The 26,199-nt window shown below is 40.3% G+C and overlaps 2 protein-coding genes across 5 annotated transcripts in view; one reads left to right on the top strand and one right to left on the bottom strand.

Moving 5' to 3' along the window:
* The window catches only part of KCNQ5 (potassium voltage-gated channel subfamily Q member 5), a 509,402-nt gene extending 496,245 nt beyond the window's left edge, over positions 1-13,157 (top strand). For all 4 annotated transcript variants that reach the window (XM_027057408.2, XM_027057410.2, XM_027057409.2 and 1 more), the window contains 3 exons: positions 7,700-7,831; positions 9,660-9,786; positions 11,089-13,157. In XM_027057408.2, coding sequence (XP_026913209.1) covers positions 7,700-7,831; positions 9,660-9,786; positions 11,089-12,051 — 1,222 coding nt within the window. In that variant the 3' untranslated portion in view covers positions 12,052-13,157. The remainder of the gene's footprint in view (positions 1-7,699; positions 7,832-9,659; positions 9,787-11,088) is intronic.
* Positions 13,158-21,837: 8,680 nt separating this feature from the next.
* Positions 21,838-22,409, bottom strand: KHDC1L (KH domain containing 1 like). The gene is given in 2 exon segments (XM_053223362.1): positions 21,838-22,166; positions 22,283-22,409. Coding segments are annotated over 2 exon segments (456 nt in total).
* Between the last annotated feature and the right edge of the window lie 3,790 nt (positions 22,410-26,199).

The following is a 26,199-nucleotide window of genomic DNA, read 5'->3' as shown; positions in this document are numbered from 1 at the left end:
TTCGGTTCACAGTCGGCTGAGCCCTCTCCGCCCTGCCCGCGCCTTGGCTGCCGGCCGGGCCCTTCCATCTGTTCCGTGGCGGCCGCAGTCACTGCCGCTTGTCTTTCTAATCGTTCTTATCTCTGCATATTTATATGCAATGTTGTTACCCTGATTTAGAGGACTGGAACAAGACTTTTGCAAGATTTTATAACTCATGGCAGCACAACAAATGCACCTACATTTCCTTATAAGTGCACATGTGTTTGTGTGTATATATAGATATATTCTACCCAGAGTTTAACTTTGCTTTAGTTATTTCTTCGTGCTCAGAAAATTGTGTGAGCAGACTTCCTTCAGTTTCAACACGAGGTGCCAGTTTATGAAGTTTGTGATGAATCTTTTTCCCCCTCTAGTGGTACTACAGGGCATGTCAGCTTTGCAAGAGGTTTCCTTTTCTCAGACTCCTAGCCAGCTTCTCAGTTCCCGACAGCATCAAAGGAAACCAACTTCAAGGGCTTTTGCTCTTTGCTGCTGCATTAGCTCCAGTGGTGCAATTTACCCTCATGAAAAAAAGAAGCCAGTGAGAGTGTAACTTACTCCTCAGTCTTTTTTTTTTTTTTTTGGTCCTCCAAAAGACCTTCCAACAAGCCCAGTAAGAACAGGCCATTCACTTAGCAGCTTTGAGAACCTACATGCCAGGCACATGTGAGTGAAAAGAGCTGTATCATATGAAAGGATCTTTGTTGTTGTTGTTATTCTGTGTCAAAATATAAAATCTTAATATTAAGACAATAGTACAACATTGTGATTAACAGCTCAGCACTGGAACCAAACTCATTCAAATCCCAATTCCACATTTACTAGCTATCTAACTTCAGGCAAGTTATTAACCTCTCTATGCCTCAGTTTCCTTATCTACAAGTGGAGATGACAATAATACCCTTCTCATAGGGTTATAATTTAAACTACTGCTTGGCATTATTATCTTAATTGTGAAATGTTTCTTAACAGTCCTAATTTTACTCTAGAATGACCTGATTAAACATTCCTTTCTACCAAGCAATATATAAAACATTTTAAACTTCTTTATATGCATGTAGGGTACCACCGAGGTCTTCTGCATCTTTTCCCCAGGCCAGTGCACAGGCTTTTGTGTATTCCTGGCCTGAAGCCATTTCCTCATTGCTCCTGCTCCCCACATCTCTCTTATCTAGACCATGGGGCAGCAAACTACAGTGGGGAGCCAAAATCCAACCCAATGTTTGTTTTTTGTAAATAAAGTTTTATTAGAACACATCTACATTTAACTTGTTTATGTATTGTCTGTAGTTGCTCTCATGCCACAATGCAAGATGAATGGTTTCAATAGAAACCATACAACCAATAAAGCATAAAATACTTACTATCTGGCCCTTTATAGAAAAAAATTTCTGCCCCTTGTCTACACTTTGAGTAATTCTGGATTTGTGCTTCCTGAAATATGTCTGAAGAACTCCAATTTAATTCTAAGGCATTCTTTCAAGAAGACCTCTACAAGAGCCTGCCTTGCCACAAAACAATGTAAACAACTTTGAGCAACTAGAGTAGCTGATCCCCATTCATTTCTTCAGCAGGCTTTTGTTGAACCTCTAATACTTGCCAGGGATTGTGCAAGACATTAGGGTAAAAACCATAGCCCTAACATTGATAAAGTCCAGTGGGTGAGATACAGTGCCTCAGATTTAGCTACAGGACAGTGCATTTGAGGGCACAAAACAAGACCATCTTTCCCTATAGAGGTGATCAAGAAAGACTTCCTAGAGAAGTCAATGCTTGGGCTGAGTCCAGAACAGTTAGCATTTTAGGTAGAGTACAAAGACAGAATCCTGAGAAATGAGCACTTTGGTGACAAAAACTCCAGGAGGACTGGAGGGCAGGCTTCTTAAAGAGGAATGAATAGAGATGATCATGTGGAGAGAGAAGGTGTGAGGTCCCCATCCATTACCCTCTTCTCTCTTGGGTGGCCCACCCAGTCTCCTTGGTAGAGCTTCTAGACAAACAAACCTCTCATGATCATTAATCCAAATGTTGGATTATCAAGGGGAGAGGAAATAACCCTTCATTCAAGAACGTTATACAGTCTGGGGAAGGAGGCAAATGTATAAGCAAATAATTACAGTGCAGTGTGCTAAGTACTAAAATAGAGGTTGATATGCAAGTGACTAACTACTTTGGAAGAATCACAGAAATTTCCATAAGAGAATTGACTTTAGAGCTGAGTCTTAAAGATATCATATGGGGCGCCTGGGTGGCTCAGTCAGTTAAGCATCTGACTTCAGCTCAGGTCATGATCTCATGTTTCATGAGTTCAAGCCCCACATCAGACTCAGTGCTGTCAGCATGGAGCCCACTTCAGATCCTCTGTCCCCTCTCTCTCTGCCTCTCTCTTACTCATGCTGTCTCAAAAATAAATAAATATTTTTTAAATTTTTTTGAAGATATCATAGGATTTCAGGAAGAGGAAATAGCATATACAAACAATTGAAGTATATAATTGATTGAATGGTGTTTTGTGGCCCTGCAAGTTTTTGTTGTTGTTGTTGCTGGAACCTGAAGTTCCAAAGGTAGAGTGGAAGGGGATGGGGTGAGAGAAGTCAAGAAAGGCCAGTCCATAAACATCATTATTATGATATACTAAGGAATTTGATGTTTACTTGACAGGCCATGAAAACCAATGAAGGATCTTAGGAAGGGGGAAAGATGTTCTTACTTTCACTGTGAAAGATTTATTCTTTCAAGGTTACAGTATTGCAAATCAAAAAGAGGGGACAGCTTTGGGAGCTATTAGTACATACTTGGTCTGTCCTTAACAAAGGCAAAATGAATGTCATCATCCTTCATATAAATTACTGGTTTCCAAAATATGTATGCTATTAAACATTCCCTCCACATTTATAAAACATATTGCCCGATTTTGAATTTTCTTATCTCACCTTAGACCTCTTCAATGTTTTCACTTTCAACCTACAACAAAGATGGTTAAGAAAATCTATTTGTTGTCCAGGGGTGCACAGCTGGCTCAATCAGTGGAGCATGTAACTCTTGATCTCAGGGTTGTGGGTTTGAGCCCCATGTTGGGTGTATAGATTACTTAAAAAATAAAATAAAATAGGGGCACCTGTGTGACTTGGTTGAGCATCTGACTCTTGATTTAGGCTCAGGTTATGGTCCCAAGCTCATGGGATCAAGCCCCAGATGGAGCCCCACATGGAGCCCCATGTCAAGCTCCATGCTGAATGTAGAGCCTGCTTGTGATTCTCTCTCTCTCCCCCTCTGGCCCTCTCCCTTGCACATGTGGTCTCTCTCTCTCTAAAATAAAAATTAATTAATTAATTAATTAAAATTGTTAAAAGAAAATCTATTTGTTTCTATAATAGAAAACCTAATCCTTAATAGGTACAATGGTTTTGTCACACTCACTGATGCCCTAGTAAATGCTTAGCAGTCCTAGACGGGAGGTTGATTGTCTTCTGTAGTGTTTCAGTAGGGCCACATGATGCTTATGCAAAGCTGAGTCAATGTTAAAGTTCTTAATAGGCTACACATTGTATCATTCCTTGGGGGAATTGCTTTCCTTCCAATGCTTTACTTACAGATTTGCCTAGTTTCATGTTTAGGAATTAAAAATTGGATTAATAACATTATTCAATTATTTGAAAAGGAGTGATATATGCAGGGATGGACTGGAGCCAGCTTGTACTGACTTTCAGGAGCTGATTGTTAAATTTTTAGGAATTTTGCTGGTTGTTAAATACAGTCATTATGAAAAAGTAAATTGTATAAACTCACAATAAAATAAATTATATTAAAAACAAAAGCAATACATATTCAACACTCACTACTTCCTAATCATTTTACGACATATTACTCTCTCTGTTCTTGAGTTATACACATCTATTGTGTCTCTGTGGTGTAAATACGATTAATGATATAATATTGTACATCTCTTCCCAATTTCTTATTCAAATGATGTCACATTGATAGCTCGAAATGAAGTATGGTAGGAGTATTTATACCACGGAAATGGGCAAATAGTACAAATCCAAATTATAAATATTGATCAAAATTATTAACAGTGAATTTTCTTTTAATCTGGCTAGCTTATAAATGGTAAATTATGTAAATAAAATGATCTATGATCTGCTTAAAATATGACTAAGGGCTAGAGTGTAACACTGTCTGTTGAATGTTTTCAAATTGTTCTTCTGTTAAAATATTTGTGAAAGGTAAAGAGAAAAGCAACATTCAACTCTGAGACAAATTACCATAGAGAATTCACACAACTCCCTACAAAAAACAAGGGCAGGCCCCCATTAGGACAAAACAGATCATTCAGTTTGGAGGCATGTGGGTCCACCGCTGGGCAGCCATGCCACAGGCCACAAATGCCTGAGCTACAGTCAGAGGGAACACACTAACTCATGCCAAAGCTTGTCCCTCTGCGTGTAGGGTGGTTTCTACCACTATAGCCAAGAAAAATTGCCAAAGATCCCAGCCAACCTTTTCAACATCTCCAGAATTTATGCCATGGGAAACCAGGAGGTGATATAAAGGTGAGAACAGACAGCTCTGGGTGGAATCCTGGCTTTGCCTCATACTGGTTGCTTGTGTAGGGACAAGTCTTTGAATCTCAGTTTCCCTAAATACGAAAGGGAAATAAGAATATCTTTTCTTTTTATTTTTTTAATGTTTATTTATTTATTTCTGAGAGACAAAGAGAGAGCAGGAGAGGGGCAGAGAGAGAGAGAGAGAGAGAGAGAGAGAGGGAGGGAGAATCCCACGCAGGCTCAATGCTGTCAGCAAAGAACCTGATGCAGGGCTGGAACCCACGAAGCTGTGAGATCATGACCTGAGCCAAAGTCAAGAGTCAGAGGCTTAACCAACTGAGCCACCCAGGCACCCAGGGAAATTAAATAAAAATATCTTTTTTTTTTATTTTATTTTTTAAAATTTACATCCAAATTAGCATATAGTGCAACAATGATTTCAGGAGTAGATTCCTCAGTGCCCCTTACCCATTTAGCCCATCCCCCTTCCACAATCCCTCCAGTAACCCTGTTTATTCTCCATATTTATGAGTCTCTTATGTTTTGCCCCCCTCCCTGTTTTTATATTATTTTTGTTTCCCTTCCCTTATGTTCATCTGTTTTGTCTCTTAAAGTCCTCATATGAGTGAAGTCATATGATATTTGTCTTTCTCATACTGACTAATTTCACTTAGCATGATACCCTCCAGTTCCATCCACATAGCTGCAAATGGCAAGATTTCATTCTTTTTGATTGCTGAGTAATACTCCATTTTATATATATATATACCACATCTTCTTTATCCATTCATCCATCGATGGACATTTGGGCTCTGTCCATACTTTGGCTATTGTTGATGGTGCTACTATAAACACTGGGGTGCCTGTGTCCCTTCAAAACAGCACGCCTGTATCCCTTGGATAAATACCTAGTAGTGCAATTGCTGGGTCATAGGGTAGTTCTATTGTTACCTTTTTGAGGAACCTCCATACTGTTTTCCAGAGTGGCTGCACCAGCTTGCATTCCCAGGGAAATAAAAATATCTTAAGTGCTCTTGAAGACAAGACATCTAAAGTACTTCACATAACAAGTGGTAGTGTTATTGAAAACACAAACAACAACACCTAAAAACCACCTAGGTTGTGTAAGAATTATTTTTCCCTTCTTCCCACCCACCCAGGTGCCATTAGCTACTCTGACATTAAGTAAAGAAGTATCTGGGCTTTGGCTTAGCTTTTCTTTCAGTTTTATCCTTAATATTAATCCTTAATATTAGCCAGATTCACAGATATTTTCTTTTTCTCTTTCTTTCCTTTCTTCTCTTATTCAACAAATATTTCTTTCTACTGTGTATCAGGAGCTGTGCAAAGCTCTGAGAACACAATGTTGAAGAAAAATGGTAGTAGTAACAGTCATAGTAGAAGTACTGGTAGTAACAATAGCTAACACTTATTGACCAGTGACCATTGTGTAAAAGAGACCCAGCCCTACTTTCATGTAGCTGACAATTTAGTGTGGGGAAACAGGTATTTAAAAAATAATTACGGCCAAAAATTTCAGAGAGTACATATTTCACTATTTTTTCTCCATTTTTTAATATAGGAGACTGAACCCCAACCAAATTTGGTTAAAAAAAAAAAAAAAAAAAGAACGAAATCTAAATACTAAGAGGTTAAATTAAAAAAGATTTCCTTGGGCCACCTGGGTGGCCCAGCCGGTTAAGCATCCATCTTCGGCTCAGGTCATGATCTCACAGCTTGTGAGTTCAAGCCACACCTCAGGCCCTGTGCTGACAGCTCAGAGCCTGGAGCCTGCTTGGGATTCTGTGTCCCCCTCTCTCTCTGCCCCTCCCCCACTCAAGCTCTGTCTCTCTCTCCCTCAAAAATAAACATTTAAAAAAATAAACAAAATTAAAAAAATGAAAACAAAAAATATTTCCTTTACTTTCCTGTGAATAACTTTGCTTACATATTTTTGCAAATAAAAACAGACCAAAAAACCCTGAATAAAAAAGAGCTTGTTGGAGAAAATGTGGTAGAGAGAGGGAGAAAGAATATTATGGATAAATGATTCCAGAATAATTAGTGTGCAATTAATTTGAAGTTAATAATACAATTACAAGAAAGAGTTTGGGGCTTTTTAACCAGTAAAACAATTTGGATTCCTTGCAATCAGCTATCAGGATAGGTAATGAGTATTTCCTGTTTAAATCCTACATTTATTCCCAATCTTCCCACTTTCCACCGGGGGACAACAAATTTTGGTTTGCAGAGCCTAATTGACTAATTCCCAGCCTGGGATCCATGAGTGTGATAACGGGAGTCTATGAGCCATTTAATGGTTGAAAAAACACTGGCAGGCTTAACATTTACCTGCAATAAGGCTGCACAGACTCATTAAAATGTTATGCTTCTTTGATTTCTTTGGGAATAATATCAAGTTATTGCAGTAACTGGTTATCTTAGGCAACTTGGCTATTATGGCATCATGGGATTTATTGATGAAACATTGTTTTAAAACAAAGGTCCATGTTGGGGGAAGCACTGTAATAAAAGAGATCTCTGGTTCTGAAATCTTAGATCTCCAAGCTCAGTGGATGTGTGTTATGTCTGAAACAAAAGGAACGTGGCTGCCTAATGGAACAGCATTCTGCAAAAGTAATTTATGAAACAGAATTTTCAAAAATGTCTATACAAAGGTACATTTCTCTAGAGAGAATAAGAGAGTTTTGCAGACGCATCTGCAACTGAAATTGCATATAGGTACACAAAAGACCATTTTAACAACTTTTATATTTTTTAAGGAATGCAGTGTGTTATTTCTTAGACTTCCGAGGGTCACATAGGAAAGGCAGGATTGCATTTTAACTTTGATTTTAATTTCAGGTTTCAGTGAACACTGAAAAGGTATAACACTTAGTATTAAGTCTCTTTTTGTGTGTTTTTCTACTCTCAATGTGTGCATCCCATGAGATATTCTTAAATTGCCTACTATAATCTTGGACTTTTATGTTGCATTTCTGGAGGAGCCTAAAATAATTTGATGCATGACTTTTTTTTCCCCAGAGTTTCTCATGTTTACTAGCAAGCTATTTGGGTAACTTCTTTTAGCAAAGTTATGGAGATTAATATGGAATATGTTGCTTTTACAGGATTATGAAATTTCATGTTGCAAAACGGAAGTTTAAGGAAACATTACGCCCATATGATGTAAAAGATGTCATTGAACAATATTCTGCTGGTCATCTAGACATGTTGTGTAGAATTAAAAGTCTCCAAACACGGTAAGCAATAGAAATGAGATTTGTTGTGAAGGAATAGGGATAAAAACTATCTGAGAAGAACTTTTTGTAGAGAACACTCTTGAATCTCATATTTCTAATTCATTTTCATGGATAACTGCACCTTTTCTTTTAACATAGATTTTTATTGAAGGCTGTAAATCAGGCATTAAAAGCCTCCAACGACAGTATACAGTATCTCAGTTTCCTCATCTGTACAAATGGGACTCATGTTAGTGCTTGCTTCATAGGGTTGTCATGAGGATTGAATGAATTAATACACATTAACTAAATGCTCAATAAATGTTAATGGCTGTTGCTGATGTCATTTGAATAATTGCCGCTATTGTTGTTTTGTTATTCTCTAAATCCTAACCATCCTTCAAGAATAAGTAGTCTTTCTCCTTCATTAAACTTGACCCGACTATCTGGCCCACAAAACCAGACCTTTCCCTTCTCTGACCTCCTACAGCATTTAGAACTACTACAGAGCATAGAAACACTCATAATCTCGGTATACTGTGCCAGAGAATTGGGACTGAAAAACAAAGGGTTGGTTCCCATGTTGTTTCCTGGAGGCAAGTTTATTCCTCTTGTTCATGACTAAGACTGGGCCTTTCTCTTCTTTAGTGTCCTGTACAGTGCTAGGTACACACTATCTCTCCGGTGAGCATCTTAGTGAGTGATTAAAAGAAATGAGTTCAATATGTTCCTCCAACCACATTTGATTGTGTTATCTTGAAGCCAGAATGTTCAGTCAACTCAGTTTTTTAAGAGTCTTGCTTCACTCTCAGGCACAAATTACTGGTGTTTGTGTTTGAAGAGTTCTTAAAACACAAGGAGAGAGTCTTAAACATTTGTTTTTATCCCACAGCACACTTAGCCCAGTGGGATATAATGCACCCTTACTAAAACGCCTGTTCATCAATTATAGAAATCATAATCTGTTCATTCATTCATTCACTCATTCATTCATCCAGCAGACAATTATTGAGTCCTGAATGTGTGCCAGGCACTATGGACATTCAGAGATTAATAAAATAATGACTTAGTCCTTGCAGAGCTTGCAGTATAATAGATTAGATATGACAGAAGGTAGGCACTGCCTGTATTTCTAGGCAGACAAAGCAAACGGGAATGTTGAGTCAGTACTCCTGATAATTCAGTTCTAACACACACACAAAAGAAGACAGTAATCCCCATTTCAGTTGATCAAGTCTCCTTGGAAATTGTTTTAATTCATTCTGTAGTCATGTTACAATCTCTGCCTGTGTGGCCATGGTCTTCCAAGTCCTTTAATAGTACTATCTGTGACTCCAAGCATTTTTATAAAGTTGAAATGCTACAGAATTTGTAGAACTAATCTTTACATTTCCAGCTCATGCAGTGTATATTCCCCAACAAGAATTCCAAAAGATGGAGGTGATCACTTTCTTATCTGCCTATCTCTCACATATAAGATGTACTAAATAATCTGTTCTATTAACATGAAATAATCATAATTATGATTTTGTCATTTTTTCAGCAAATTCAGGAAATGCCTGGTCAGAGATGGAAACAGACAAGTTATCTTGTAGTTTAGGACAATTTTGCCTCCAGAAGATAGCCCATAAGTGACTTCATCACCGACCGGAGTAATGAAAAAATTAATCTCATGTGTAATTCTCATGTTAAGAAAATAAGCACATCAACTGGAACAAGATCATTTTTATTTCATCTTACATAAATTAAAGATAATCGTCTTTAATTTTTCTTTTCAAAACACTTCATTCTGGCCTAGGGCAATCTCCACCTTCAGCATTTATAATCAGATCTCCTCTTTCCTTGATAGTGTCGACCAAATTCTTGGAAAAGGGCAAATCACATCAGATAAAAAGAGCCGAGAGAAAATAACAGCAGAACATGAGACCACTGATGATCTCAGTATGCTCGGCCGTGTGGTCAAGGTTGAAAAACAGGTACGGTTCAACTACACTGGTTAACTTTTAAGTCAGAATATTTTTAATCAAAATGTTGGCAATTAGATGTATTTTAGTGATTAATGTATTTTAAAGACATAAAACCAAGAAAGAGTGAATGAAATTACATTTTTTGTGCATAGACAGTGTTCTCTAAAACACTTGGATTTCCACATAAAGAATAAAAAATTTCATCTCATCAATTAATACTTGAGGCAACTATAGATTTTCAACAGTAAAATAACAAAGATCTATTTTTCATTTGTGTTTTGGTGGTTATCTTTTTCACTCTTTAAAAAACAGAACAAAACCACATTGTAACTATCATGAACATTGAAAGTTGCTAACCCTGAAGCTGTATCTTCTCATACAAAGATAATCGTCCAAACCAAGAAACAGACTCTTAACTAACCATAGAGAACAAACTGATGGTTATTTATGGTGGCCCGCAGGGGGTTGGGGGAGGGGGAGGGGCGAAATAGATGATGGGGATTAAAGAGTACACTTATGATGAGCACTGAGTAATGTATGGAATTGCAGAATCACTACATTGTTCACTTAAAACTAATATAACACTGTATCTTAACTATACTGGAATGAAAATTAAAAACTTTAAAAAAAGACAACTGTCCAGAAATCAAACTGCTCCCCAGTCTAATCAAAAATATTTCAAGTATTAATTCTGAAGCATTTTATCCCTTTATTTTTATTTATTTATGTATTTTAATTTACATCCAAGTTAGTTAGCATATAGTGCAACAATGACTTGAGGGGTAGATTCCTTAATGCCCCTTACCCATTTAGCCCATCCCCCTCCCACAACCCCTCCAGCAACCCTCTGTTTGTTCTCTATATTTAAGAGTCTCTTATGCTTTGCCCCCTGGTACCTTTATTTTTAAATTTGGAATCACCTACATTGATATTTAAGGTCTCGCTTTCATGATAGAAGTTCCTGACCAGACTGCAGTAGAGTCCCAGAATGATTTCTTGGAGGAGGCTTAGCCAAAGGCAGCTTGATTGGGCTGGGAGTCTTGAAGTTGCTTTCTTACAGTGCTTATATGTTTTTTGAGAACATCAGTTGTCCATTTTAAAGAGTTAAGGGGGTGTGTCTTGGTAGAGATTATGTAGAAGCCAAATCATACCTCTCCTCTGAAATCATCCCTTGCTCCCACCACTGCTGATGTACATTATACTCAATATTTAACTGTATTGAAACACCCTGACTGCACTTTTTAATTCTAGAAATGAAGCCCATTCTTATGACAGGTTATACTCATATGTAACCATTTTCCCCATTTTTAGGTGCAGTCCATCGAGTCCAAGCTGGACTGCCTACTAGATATATATCAACAGGTCCTCCGGAAAGGCTCTGCCTCTGCCCTCACTTTGGCCTCATTCCAGATCCCACCTTTTGAATGTGAACAGACATCTGACTATCAAAGCCCTGTGGATAGCAAAGACCTGTCCAGTTCCGCACAGAACAGTGGCTGCTTATCCAGATCAGCTAGTGCCAACATCTCTCGAGGCCTGCAGTTCATTCTGACGCCAAATGAGTTCAGCGCTCAGACTTTCTATGCGCTTAGCCCTACTATGCACAGTCAAGCAACACAGGTGCCAATGAGTCAAAGTGATGGCTCTGCAGTGGCAGCCGCCAACAACATTGCAAACCAAATAAATGTGGCACCCAAGCCAGCAGCCCCAACAACTTTACAGATCCCGCCTCCTCTCCCAGCCATCAAGCATCTACCCAGGCCAGAAACCCTGCACCCAAACCCCGCAGGCTTACAGGAAAGCATTTCTGATGTCACCACCTGCCTTGTTGCCTCCAAGGAAAATGTTCAGGTTGCACAGTCAAATCTGACCAAGGACCGTTCTCTAAGGAAAAGCTTTGATATGGGAGGAGAAACTCTGTTATCTGTCCACCCCGTGGTGCCCAAGGACTTGGGAAAATCCCTATCAGTGCAAAACCTGATCAGGTCAACGGAGGAACTGAATATACAGCTTTCTGGAAGTGAGTCAAGTGGCTCCAGAGGCAGCCAGGATTTTTACCCCAAATGGAGGGAATCCAAATTGTTTATAACTGATGAAGAGGTGGGTCCTGAAGAGACTGAGACAGACACGTTTGACGCTGTGCCGCAGCCTGCCAGGGAAACTGCTTTTGCGTCAGACTCTCTAAGGACTGGAAGGTCACGATCATCTCAGAGCATTTGTAAGGCAGGAGAAAGTACAGAAGCCCTCAGCTTGCCTCATGTCAAACTGAAATAAGTTCTTCGTTTTCCTTCTAGCATAGCAGTTCCTTTAGCCAGACATATCATTGCATGAACTATTTCGAAAGCCCTTCTAAAAAGTTGAAATTGCAAGAATCAGGAAGAACACGAAAGAAAGTTTATAAGCCCGTTATCTTTTAATTGCATGAAAATGCATGTTAGGGATGGCTGAAATTCCAAGGTACATCAACATTAACCCACTCATTTAGTAATGTACCTTGAGTTAAAAATCCTGAGAAACCAAACACTGCTAATGCTTTGGGGTGTGTGACAATGTCAAGATTAGGTCATTTAGAAGATTTGACTCTGTGTTTTAAAATTATGGGAGTAAACAACTTCAAATTTCAGGCGTTTCTGCTTTGTGATTAAATACAAAATACATTTTCAAAATTAGGCCATAATGTATATGTAAACACAATGGCTACCATCAACCGCTGCTAACAAGGTATCAAGGAAAGCAGAACTTGGGAATAATAATAGAAACGGCTGCTTATTTCAAGATATATTTACCAACCCATTCCTATCCAGTCATTTTATTATTAATGTAATTTGAATGTCAATCTGTGTGCTTTTGGTGATTTAACGCTGTGGCAAGCAATTTTGCACATCATTTTCATGTTGTTCTTTAGGACGAGAATGTTCTTCAGTTAGAAAGTGTGCAAATAATGAAATTCAGGGCCAGTGGGGCAAATAGACTATTTGATACATGTGAGTTCATGGGAAGGTATTCCTCGATGGCTAAATCACCTTTATAAGTGGTCGACTTCTACACAAGCGAATACAATACGGATGAGTAGAAGGACCAGTGCGGCTGGGCTGATCTCTCTGCAATGGCGCCACCCCCGGCTTGCTGTAGTGTCAGAAACCATTCCCGCCGAATTGACAGGCAGGATCCTGGGGAATTAGACATTGGAGTGAGACTGAAACGGGAAAGGCTTGAAAAGAATCCAGACACAACACCAGGAAGTGGGTGAAGTTAATGAAAATAGCCTCACCCTCAGAGGGTAAAGAGAGGGAGAAAAACAAACCAAAACAGAAGAACTTGATCTTTTTAGAAAATGAATATTACTAGGGAATCTCAACTACCTAAACATCCCTTCGTCTTATATATAAACAGAGAATTTTGCAAGGTATTTATTTTTTAATACGCCCTGAATGTTTTTTGCTATTATGTAATACATTTTGCATACGGAAGGCTATAACTAAACTTCCTTTACTTTTTATACTGTAGCAAACATTTTCTATTCTCCCCCAAGAATGTTGCCCCAAATCTATAATTATTGGTTCCGTTTCTGGTATATACATTTATAGTTAGAAGCCAGGTACTCCTGGCTGGGTCTGCAAATCAAAACACTTAATCATATAGCCGCAGCAGCAAGAACCCAAGGGAAACAAAGTGAAAGATGCATTTAAGAGAAAAGCAAGCCACGCTGACTGCTTGTTGGAAACCTCTCTAGCTGTCTCAGAACTTCAGCCAAGGTAATGGCATTAAAAAAAGCAAGGAGAAGCCAGAGAGCACTTCAGTTCAGTTAAACTCCAGCCACAGAAGGACTTATGAAAGGAAGAGTTTTTTTCCTTGGCAGATAATGCTCCTCCAAAAAACTTTCATCAGCCAGGAAGACAAAGCAGGGATAGCACTGGCTGTCCAAAGGCAGGAGGAGGCCCTGAAATCCACCAGTCCTTCCCAACTGTCTTCCCCAACTGGCTTTCTCCACCCCTGACTCTCCTACTCTTCCTCTCCAATAACTTATCAATTCCCTGCCACTATTTTGCTCCTGAACTTCACCAGGCCTTACCCAGTCTCCATCCCCAAGTAAGCGACTTCTCTGCTCTTCCTCAAATAGGCTTCTCAACCTTTTAAAACCCTTGCCCCTTTTGATAAGCACTGAAATTTTAAAAGCTTTTTCTTCTCAACCCACCTGGATTCTAGCATCCTCCCCTGGAGTGTATCATTCAGAATCTTCTTGGCTGCTGGAGACATACAGAAGTTAGGGTCTCAATTCTACACTCCAGTTAAAAAAGATTTTATCAAGCTTTTAAAGCAATTATTTTCATTTTTGAAGCACAGAATTTTAGTAAATTATTAAATGAAGTTTTTCACCTACTATGTCTCTCCTCAACCTGAAGTTGCGACACACTCTCCCAAAGAGGTTGGACACACACGCGCGCGTGCACACACACACACACACACCATTCCTCTGACCTAAAGCCAGACACCTGCCATGCACTCTGCAGGCTCTCTCCAAATATCAGTCGAGGAAGAGGAGGGAGGCAGCAACTTTCAGGTAGCACTGATTCCTGGACATACTCTGTCCTGGGTCGAACCCCACTGGCAGCAGGAATTCTGAATGTATTGGGGACCCCTCCTTAGGCCTCTTTAGGCTTCACACACAGTATTCATCCAGCATTGCTGAAGACTGAAGATTCAGAAACAAACCCTAAATGCATCACTGAGGTCTTAATCGTAGCAAAATGTGATAAACCATGATGTGAAAAACTTTTATACATTGAAGCCATGACCATTTTGTGTCTATCTTACTCTAGCACAAAAACTGTTGGATGTTAAAAGATAGTCGTGCTATATGCAAACTGTAGGGTTTTGTCTGTTGTGCTACTCTCGACAGAGTTGAGAGGGGTCTCCCATTTACACTTAGCAAAGTCCCATTGGTCCATGCCAAATGGTGTCTTGAAGCACAATTTAGCTGAGCACTGAGCAGTCACATGCTCAGAAGTTTGTCTGCCTTCTTCAATATGTAGGGTTGATGAAGCTAACACGCACTAGCAAACATCCCTTCTATGAGGTTGACTAAAAATATTGCTGTGTCTGGTCTAAATGTTTGCATTTTGTTCAACTAAATTAATATCTGTAGGTTGCAAGTTTTGTTTTAAGTAAGACACTTTATTGAGTTTTTAAGTCTTTATCTCCTGTTCAAAGGTGCCTTTCTCACCTCCCATTGACTCAGTGATTCTGAAAGTTCATAATTTGCAGGTGAAACAAGTCTAATAGGAGGAAATCAGGCACAAAGTGACTAATTCTTATGCCCATTTGCAAAGCAAAACTACAAGAAAGGATGAAATCTGAGCAACTAAATTAATGGATCACTTCATTCAACCAGACTGAGAAAATGTCATAAACATTAATGTATCTCCCCAGAAGCTGATATTTTTTGCCTTAAATGACATGGTTGTGTTTTTGTAAGAGAAACTTAATATAATTATGTGCATTTTAAGTGAGCAGTTCTAAAAGTCAAGTATGACAATACAGTCGTCTATTCCTGAAAACAAATAAATCAGGAATATCATACCCATCTCAAGCTATCATTGAAATGTAATTTCCTTTGCTCTCTTTTACTGGGATCATTTGTTTTAAAGTAAAACATTAAAAATATGTCTATAAATAGTTAGAGTGACTGTTTTTATCTGGAACTAACCGGTTGGTTCTGAACTCACTGGGCCCAGTGAACCAAATGGGGTGTGTACAGATTTTGGACTGAAATATAAAAGTTCCCTTTCTGCAATGTGAGTGAAGAAACCATTGGTAATTTGGGGAGGGGGAGATTTGCAAATGTTTTTGAGGGTGTATCATAAGAAAATGAGGGGCGCCTGGGTGGCTCAGTCGATTGAGCATCTGACTCTTACCTCAGTTCAGGTCTTGATCCTGAGATCATGAGTTCAAGCCCTATGTTGGGCTTGGCACTGGGTGTGAAGCCTACTTAAAAAATAAAAATAAAAAATAAGAAAAATTAATTTGATATTGATCAAAATTCAGGTAAGCAGTGCTTGTGTATTAACTAGACACATGTCACATGTGCTTTCTATTAACTCTAATAAAAGGGTTTGCTAAACAAGTGACAGAAAATCACTGGGAGACCAGGCAGGTGCCCAAAGCTGCAGCCCCTGGCTACCCAGAATTACCATTTTTAGCATCTAGCCAGCAACACCATACCAAAGAAGGACTTGAAAGTGGGGGATGGGCATTGAGGAGGGCACTTGTTGGGATGAACATTGGGTGTTGTATGGAAGCCAATTTGACAATAAATTATATTAAATAAATAAATAAAATAGCCCATTCCTTCTATTCTCATAGGAATTTTGCACTAAGTATCCATGATTAACTCCAGCGGAATTATTTTAAAGGAAGCTCTGAAGGGTAACAAAGCCCTAACAGAAGCATTTGAGACAGGAGGAAGAAGGAAGAAGGAGTGTTATCCCGCAGAGCAAAGTGAGGGGACTTCCCACTACGGCTCTAATGAGACCAAACACGTCTATGCCTATTCTACTACCTTCTAGAGATGAGTGAAAATAAAACTGTGTATGGAACATGCCTGCTTGACCAACTTAAAAGTGTAAATCACTTCCAAACACGTTTGAACTTGTTTAACACTACCTTTCACCCCCACCATTTAAAAGCAAAATTATACTTCCGACAAATACTGTATCTTAACCATAGATAAAAACAGGTTCCCAGGGACACCTGCATGGCTCATTCAGTGAAGGATCCAACTCTTGATTTCTGCTCAGGTCATGATATCACGGTTTGTGAGTTTGAGCCCCACACTGGGCTCTGCACTGGTAGTGCCGAACCTGCTTGGGATCTTGTCTCTCTCTCCCTCTCTCTTTGCCCCTCTCCTGCTCTCTCTCCCTCTCTCTCTCTCTCTCTCTCTCTCTCTCTCTCAAAATAAATAAATAAATAAACATTAAAAAAAAATAGGTTCCCAGACCTTGGAAACTTTTATTAATGTGGCTTTCACTGCTTCAAAAATGTGATGCAAGTAAAAATTGTTTTCAAAAACAATTTAATTTTAATTATAACAAGGCTTCACTTTCTAGCACACCTAATTGCAAATTATACATTTCAAAGCAGAAATTTATCAGATGTATTGTGTGTAAACTATAGATTTATGCACTGCCATGGAAATTACAACACCACAAAACTGGTAAATGGCAAAATGTTTTTGTTCAAATAAATAGAAAATCCAGAGGTACACTGGTATGACTTACTTCTCTTTGCCCATGATTCACTTCATGTCTATCATAATTTTAAGTCTGGTGTTCTCTAGGAGAGACACCACGATCCTAGCATTCTCATATCTTGCCACAACACCTACACCTACTTTTTCAACCACATGCATTTTTTCTTATTTTTAGCGATGCTCATCTCTCCATTATTTGCTTCTTCTTCCTTTGCCTACATTAGTGTGACTTCCTTCCTGGATTGCCAATCCCTGCTCATCCCTGTGACCCCAGGTAACAAAGTATTCATGTGTCCCTTTATTGCCACTTGCTCTCATGTGAGCCATGAAGACATCACACCAGAGACGCCTGGGTGGCTCAGTTGGTTAAGCTATGACTCTTGATTTCGGCTTAGGTCATGCTCTCACATTCGTGGGTTCAAGTCCCATGTTGGGCACTGTGCTGACAGTGTGAAGCCATATAATCCTTACCACATTACCACAGGTAATATATCCAGGAACACTCTGGATGAAACAACCTTAAATACATTTTGTATAAAGAACATTTTTGGGGTGGCTGGGTGGCTCAGTTGGTTGAGTATCTGCCTTCAGCTCAGGTCATGATCTCACGGTTCGTGAGTTCGAGCCCCACATCAGGCTCTCTGCTGTGCATGCAGAGCCTGCTTCAGATCCTCTGTCCTCCTCTCTCTCTGCATCCTCCTCTGCTTGTACACGTTCTCTCTCTCTCAAAAATAAATAAATAAAAACTTTTTTTTTAACTTTAAAAATATATATAACAACATTTTATTATCTAACACAGTTGAAGTCCAGAGGTAGGATGGCATAATACAGTTCGCCCAATTACATCTTCAAGGTTCCAGGTTCAACGTTTTTATCTCTACTGTCTTCCTCATCAGGATAGTATTGATGATTCTTCTCTTGTCCACATGATGGCTGCCAGAGGCAACTGCTGCCACACACACCCTTAATCACAGCCAACAGGAAAGGGGAGGAGGTGGGGAGCCTGCCACTCACCATGGAATACAAATCCTTTCCTGACACTTGATCAACCTAAAGCAGGTCACATGTTCATTCCCTTTTTTGTGTTTTGCTTTGTTTTATTTAAATCCAAGTTAGTTAACATATAGTGTAATATTGGTTTCCAGAGTAGAATTTAGTGATTCATCACTTACATATAACACCCAGCGCTCATCTCAACAAGTGCCCTCCTTACTGCCCATCACCCATGTAGCCCATCCCCTCTCCAGCAACCCTCAGTTTGTTCTCTGTAGTTAAGAGTCTCTATAGTTTGCTTCCCTCTCTTTTTTTTAATCTTATTTTTTCTTCCCCTCCCCTATGTTTATCTGTTTTGTTTCTTAAATTCCACATACGAGTGACATCATATGATATTTGTCTTTCTCTAACTGGCTTATTTCACTCAGCATAATACACTCTAGTTCCATCCATGTTGTTGCATATAGCAAGATTTCATTCTTTTTGATGGCTAATATTCCATTGTGTATATACACCACATTTTCTTTACCCATTCATCAGTCAGTGGACATTTGGGTTCTTTCCATAATTTGGCTATTTTTGATAGGGCTGCTATAAACATTGGGGTGCATGTGCCCTTTTGAATCAGCATTTTTGAATCCTTGGGATAAATACCTAATAGTATAATTGCTGGGTCATAGAGTAGTTCTATTTTTAATTTTGGGGGGAAGCTCCATACTGTTTATCAGAGTGGCTACACCAGTTTGCTTTCCTACCAACAGTGCAAAAGTGTTCCCCTTTCTCTGCATCCTCACCAACATCTGTTGTTTCCTGAGTTAATTCTTGAGGCTGGTAACAGTCACCAAGTATCTGCCCTGATTGGCTTGAGCCAATCACAACTCCCCTTTTGGAACTAGGGAGAAGGGACCCTCAAAATCATAGTTCTATTGGAAGAAAAAATTAAGGCAAAATATATATTATATACAATATAAAATATAATAAATATATATATTTTTTGTCATACTATATAGTTATAGGTAGTTACTATTAGATGAGAAAACTAGTGCACTGAGAGATTACTAACTTGCTGAAGATCATAAAGCTTTTCAGTGGTAGAGCTCGGTTTAAATACTTGTAGTCTCACTCCAGGGTTTGAGATACTACTTTTTTTTTTTTAATATTTATTTTTGAGAGAGAGACGGACAGAACATGAGCGGTGGAGGGGCAGAGAGAGGGAGTCACAGAATCTGAAGCAGGCTCCAGGCTCTGAGCTGTCAGCACAGAGCCCAACACATGGCTTGAACCCACAAACCATGAGATCATGACCTGAGCCAAAGTTGGACGCTCAACCAACTGAGCCACCCAGGCACCCCTGAGATACTAACTTCTACATTTTGTTTGTTTGTTTGTTTGTTTGTTTGTTTTTGAGAGAGAGAATGCAGAGGGAGGGGCAGGGAGTGAGGGAGACAGAGGATCCAAAGCAGGCCCTGTGATGACAGCAGAGAGCCAGATGTGGGATTCCAACTCACAAAACGAGAGATCATGACCTAAGCTGAAGTTGGTGCTTAACTGACTGAGCCACCAGGCACCCCACTTCTACATGATTAATATGTGAGTGTGCCCATACAGAAGTCTTTGGTGAACTGGATTTAGAGATCAGAATTACAGTCCCAAGAAGACAGAATGTTAATTTGATAATTCCTAGTGTGAAACTTAATTGAGGGAGAAAATAGTCTTTTTTGCAATTGTCTTTTTTTGTTTGTTTATTTTGAGAGAGAGAGAGACAGCACATGCAGGGAAGGGGCAGAGAGAGAAGGAGTGAGAGAATCCCAAGCAGGCTCTGTGCTGTCAGTGAGGAGCCTGATGTGGGGCTCCATCCCACAAACCGCAAGATCATGACGTGAGCTGAAATCAAGAGACAGACACTCAACTGACTGAGCCGCCCAGGCACCCTGAAATTGTCTTTTTTAATAAAAGCTTTCCTTCTACTTTGTGAGCCATTAATATTTCAATTATCAATTAGAAAGTAAGCATAATGTTCCCTTTGAAAATAGTATGATTGGCTTTCTTCCAGCCAGACTGTTTTTCTACTATGAACCTATTCTTGTGTTTACAACTGGCCAAAAACTATGAAATTAACAAATCTTGAGGGGTTTAAAATAGACTCCAAATCCAACCACTTCCTAGCACTTCCACCACTGCACTGTATGTAGTCCAAGGCACCATCTTTCCTCACCTGCAATAGCCTCATTGTGAGATCCAGGCTGCTGGAGGAGGAGAAGTTCAAAGTGAGGACATGTTTAGCTTGTCATAATCTTGACTAGAGAGATCCAGCTGTGGATTTGCCGTTCAGGAAAGTTCTAGAAAGGAGATTCAGGAAAGCTTATTGTCAATTTATTCATAGCTTAAGGGACTTCAGGATCTTTTGCTCCTGGAACACCCCATCACCACCCCCGAACATTTAGCAATCAAGGACAATGCCTGGGTACCTAAGGTTCTCCAGGCTGCCTGGCTGCCTACTTCACCAGGCAGTTGAAGTAGGACCAGTTTCTGTCTCCATTTAGACCCTCCACCACCACACACACACACACACACACACACACAATCTCTTCATTTCTTCTCACATGAGTCTGCCATTTTTTTTTAATGTTTATTTATACTTGAGAGAGAGAGGGAGACAGATCGCGAGTGGGGAAAGGGCAGAGAAAGAGGGAGACACAGTATCTGAAGCAGGCTCCAGGCTCCGAGCTGTCAAACCGTGAGATCATGACCTGAGCCAAGGTTGGACACTCAACTGACAGAGCCACCCAGGCACCCCTCATTAGTCTACCTTTTAAAGTCCAGGGGAATGTTGGGGAGGGTCCCTTCTTTTCTTATTTTTTTTTAACATTTATTTTTGAGAGACAGAGCATGAGAGGGGGAGGGGCTGAGAGAGCAAGAGACACAGAATCTGAAGCAGGCTCCAGGTTCTAAGCAAGCTGTCAGCCCAGAGCCCAATGCCGGCTCAAACCCACAATCCGTGAGATCATGACCTGAGCCAAAGTCAGACGCTGAACCGACTGAGCCACCCAGGAGCCCCAGGGTCCCTTCTTTTCTGGAAGCCCCTGTCTTCATTCAACCTAGAAGAGCCTGACCAGGCTTCACGTGTGAGAGAAGCAGTTTGTGGGAGAGCTCTTTTCCGTTTCCTTCTCCAGTACTGGGCCACATCTCTGGGAGTCAGAACAGGCGGCACATCATGGTTCTGAAGACCTCAGCGCTGGACCCGCCCAAAGCCCCTCCTGGGTCGGATAAGCTTATCCAAAGGAAAAAGACAGCACATCAGAGACTTTATACATGGAGTCACTTACTTTATTGGAAGTGGAAGAACACTTTCTTACATTTAGGAGACGTGTCTCAGACATATGCCTAGAAGGTCCGAGAGGAACAAGATTAGGTCATAAATTCAAACTTCTATCAATGCCATTTCTCACCAAAGCCAAACTTTCCCTCACCTCCTAAATGCCAAGGGGAGATCAGTCCTTTATTACTAACAGAGTGAAATCTAATAGAATCTAGGACAACCAACCCATTGGTAGGGGAAGCCTGGGAAAGCCTGAGAGAGACAGTCCCGCCCACCCTCGTAGGCAGACTGGGCCCTGGCCCTGGCACTCTGGGGGAGATGGCCAGGTCGTCCTCAGTCAGGGCCTAGCTCCAGCCAAACTGCAGCATCTGAAGGTCTGTGGAGACAGAGGCAGGGCTCACAACTAAGACCCAGGGCACTCCAGGACCCCCAAGGAGACATTAAGCAGTGTTACCCCAACCCGGGCCTTCCTGGCTGTGCCTATCCACACACCTCCCTGCTACCTTGCTGCAATTCCAGACTGAAGACCACCAAAATGGCTGTGGCTCCAGGGCACTATCTTGAAGGACTCTCTGGAGTACCTGGATTTCCGGCCACCCAAGCGATTCCTGAAGAAATCAAGAAGCCGCACAGCTCTACAATTCAGCCAAGGACACTGACCTTGAGCCTGCCAGTCGGAGTCCCAGCTCCCCATGCTCCACATCATATCACATAGCCACTGCCTTGCCACAGGCAGTCCAACTACGGCGACATGGGTCTGGCATGTGGCTATGAACCAACCTTCCAGCTGAATGAGGGTGTAGCTGTGCACCTCAATTCAGTGAAGGTCTATGTCAAGGTGGCCTGCAACCAGAGGAGGGACGTATGAACCTCCACCCCTAGGGGTGTGTGCTCTGGGACAGATTGTGGGAGAGTAGGGGAAGGTTGGAAACCGGGGAGGGGGCATGGCATAGACAAGAGCCACCCAACAAAGATGCACTCCTCCTGGTTCTCTTCCATGTCAAATACCAATGGAAGGGAAAAGTTCTCAGCAGATACTGTCAACCATGGCTTCCTGCTGCAAGTCCTCATATCCTTGCCCTGAATTGCTCACACCTGGTTTGGAATAGGGGCAAGCTAAAATGACCTGTCAAAAAAGAACCTGGAAGAAGTCAGGATAGGCCCAGGACCTGTGCTAAATATTGGCACCTGAACAACCCCACATCTTGGACAGCCTTAGGGGAAGGGCAGCCCATGCCTACAACTCCTTTCAATAAAATCCATCCCAAGTAACTGTCTAATCGGAGCTTAATCCTTTCATGCCAAATTGTATTTTCTCCTCAGTGCTTGCCTCTCTGATGCCAAGAATCCAAAATTATCTTCATTCTAATTTCAAAGAAATTTTGGAGCATATCTACTGGGCATGAGTGAGGGCAGGGATTGAGGGATGGAAAGCACTAGAACAGGAAGATTCCAAAATGGCCTCCCTAGATTTGGACAGGCACTGTTTTAGTTGGCTCACACTACAAAATATTATAGACTGAAGTGGTTTATAAACAAGTACCGCGACGCCTGGGTGGCTCAGTTGGTTGGGCAGCCAACTACAGCTCAGGTCATGATCTCACGGTCTGTGAGTTGGAACCCCGTGTAGGGCTCTGTGCTGACAGCTCAGAGCCTGGAGCCTGCTCCCAATTCTGTGTCTCCCTCTCTCTCTCTGCCCCTTCCCTACTTGCTCTTTGTCTCTCTCTCTCAAAAATAATAAACATTAAAAGAAATTTTTAAACAAGTACTTATTTCTCACATTTCTGGAGGCTGGGAAGGCCAAGATCATGGCACTGGCAGATTTGATATCCGGTAAGATATTCCTGGTTCGTAGAAAGCCTTCTTTTCACTGTGTCCTTACATGGCTGCATGTCTGAAGGGGCACTCAAGCTTTCTGGGGCCTCTTTTATAAGGACATGAATCAAGTTAATGAGGAGGAACTTTCCCAAAGGCCTCACCTCCTAATACCATCACCTTGGGGGTTAGGAATTCAATATGTGAATCTGGGGAGGCATGCAAGCATTCAGGCCATAGCAGTTACTACCAGCCAACCAATGATTACACATGTGTGGTCAAACCTGAGCTTATTTGGTGTGCTGCTTCAAGAAAGAAGCAACAGTCCAGAAATACAGAGCCTCTTTATACAGAAGAGTTGTGGAGAGCCTATTATAGGATTTGACTGGGTGATTCTGAGAGTTGTTTAGAGAAGCAGAGGCCAATTTTGTAAAAATAGGGCAATCTGGTGATTATCCTGATGATTTTCATGTAGGAGGCAGGTTAATGTGGTCTTGATTGAAGAGTGTCATTGTCTCTGTCTGGTTGTACACGTAGTTTGTAGTAAATGGCCTTTCTACATCCTGCTGCATCACAATCGCTGAGTGGTCTTGACTGGTTAAAGTATTCTGCAAGAGTCGTTTATGTTTAGTAGGGAACATTAGAGTTTACCTTCCAGCTGCAAGTTCTTAGGGTGTTTTTTTGGTGGTTTTTTGTTTTGTTTTGTTTTGTTTTGTTTTTTTACTTTTCCATCTCCCCTTTTGACCAAAGGACAGTGGCCAGCCCTCAGGACATTCATCTGCATGGTCCAGATCCACACTATCACCAGAATCCATTGATCACAAGGCTATTTGGAGAACACTGTCTGCATTTGTACTGTAGTTAGTTTTGCACGAATCTTTTATTACAAGGTGAGATGCTGAATTATTTAAGAACATAATGACTGCACAGTAGCATTTAATAGGGATACCTGTGGATAGGGACACCTGGGTGGCTCAGTTGGTTAAGCATCTTGATTTTGGCTTAGATCATGATCTCATGTGAGTTCATGGGTTCGAACCCACTGACAGTGTGGAGCCTGCTTGGGTTTCTCTCTCCCTCCTCTCCCTCTCTCTGCTCCTCCCCCGCTTCCGCACATGCATGCATGTGCACACTCGTGCACTCTCTCTCTCTGTTTCAAAATAAATAAGTAAGCTAAAAAAAAAAAAAGACTGGACAGGATACATGGGTCAACTAAAATACAGGTAATTACTGGAAACAAAGTGATTATTAGTCCTATTAACAGGTTGCAAAGGAAAGAGCCTAGATTTCAAACCCAGACCATGAAATCAGATCCCCAAATCCACCTGAATGTGTTCTAGAGAGCCAGATAGTCTTTCTTCTAACAACTACTAACTGCTCTACCTAACCAATAGTGTTTTAGGTAGGTGCTACAGGCAGTGTTTTCTATAAAGCAAACACTTAGCTAGCCAAGAAGAAACCAAAGGCCATTTAATCATCCATAACCACCATGAAACTTTAATTATCTAGTTTATTGGACCTCCAGAGCAGAGGTAGTGTCATTTATGACTTCTCTTAGGTTCAAAGACAAATTTTGTACCAGCCTTTCTTGTTGTATTATTCCTACTATTGAAATTGCAGTGGGAGTCGATTACATCTCCTGGGAGCTCTTCTGAATAGTCCATGCTTCCCTTGTTTCAGGTCTCGCAGTATCTTTCTTAGAGAAACAGTTCCTGTAGGAATAGATGCTTTAAATATTGCAAATTCTCTAAAAGTTACTCCATACTATTACACAAAATAGGTTTGTGTAATAATCAGGTGAACGCCTGATGTCCACATAAAAAGTAGTAACTTACTGTTGCACAAATTGAATAGGAAGCACAAGTATCATTGATCACAATGGGAGCAGGACAATCATTAGTCCCTTAATATGTAAAGATTCCTCAAGTGGAGGCTGGGGAGTCACTGAAGACAACAGACCAATACTGCAAGGATAACCTTAATATGTTTTTATTCTATAATCTTGTTTCATGAGTCAGGCTAAGTATTGGGTTCAATGTTCAATATTGATAGAGCTGAAGGCTAAGATTAATACTGTCAGGAAGATTCAAATTCCAGAAGAAAAAAATTTTTTTGAAGTGTTGAAAAGAACAGCTATTAAATTTTGGTTAGTCAAATCTGGTGGAGGATGACAACTCCATTAATCAATTACATTTAGAACAATATCTATAGCCTGGACACACACACACACACACACACACACAGAAAGAGGTTTGCCTCTCCTCAAGTGGAAGAGAAATACTACAAAGGATTAAGATTAGAAATGTAACTATGAGAAAGAATTATGAAAAATTTCTCTTCACCTCTAGGGGGCACCAAAGTATAATAATAAGTAGAGCAAAATAAAAAAAAGGAGGGCAGAGATACCAAAAAATGTATCTTGTTTTATTGCCTTGGGTTGAAGCTCTCTACTTCACATCATTGGCTTTATATGAAGTTCTTGGTTTGGTAGTCTTCTTCCAAAGATCAGTTATTCCTGGAGGATATGTAAGAATCCTTTGAGGTTTCTCAATGAAATTCTTTCAACTGAGGCCAGAGATAATTTTTCCCATAATTTTTGGAAGTTTAGTCTCTTTCAAAAAACTAAATCTCCAAGTTTCCAAGCATGCAGAAGCTAGTTAGGTAGGATATTTGGGGAATATTGCTTATATTTACTGATGATAAATTTGGGCACAAAAAAATGAATCCTTTGTAATACTTAGAATTATATGCTCACAGTTATAAATTATTGGATTATTACTTTCCTGAGGTTCCCTGGCATGGCCTTTTCATAAAGGGAATTTTGGAGCTGCTCTTTAGTACAACAGTGAAATGTGTACCCCACATCACCAAAGACATCAGTTAGATTTCCTTAGGTCCAGAATAAAAATCAAGCAATTTACCCTCAGAACCTTGGCTATCCATCAGGAGTATCCTCAATCTATCCTGTAAGTAAACAATAGCCAGTACATACACCATCACTGGGGGCAATTTCTTTGGTCAATGCTTGCTTGGTATAGTGATAAGC

The sequence above is a fragment of the Acinonyx jubatus genome, chromosome B2 (assembly GCF_027475565.1).
Source record: "Acinonyx jubatus isolate Ajub_Pintada_27869175 chromosome B2, VMU_Ajub_asm_v1.0, whole genome shotgun sequence".
NCBI classification, from domain to species: Eukaryota; Metazoa; Chordata; class Mammalia; order Carnivora; family Felidae; genus Acinonyx; species Acinonyx jubatus.
Note: the sequence above shows the minus strand (reverse complement) of the source record. Positions and strands in the feature narration are given on the sequence as shown.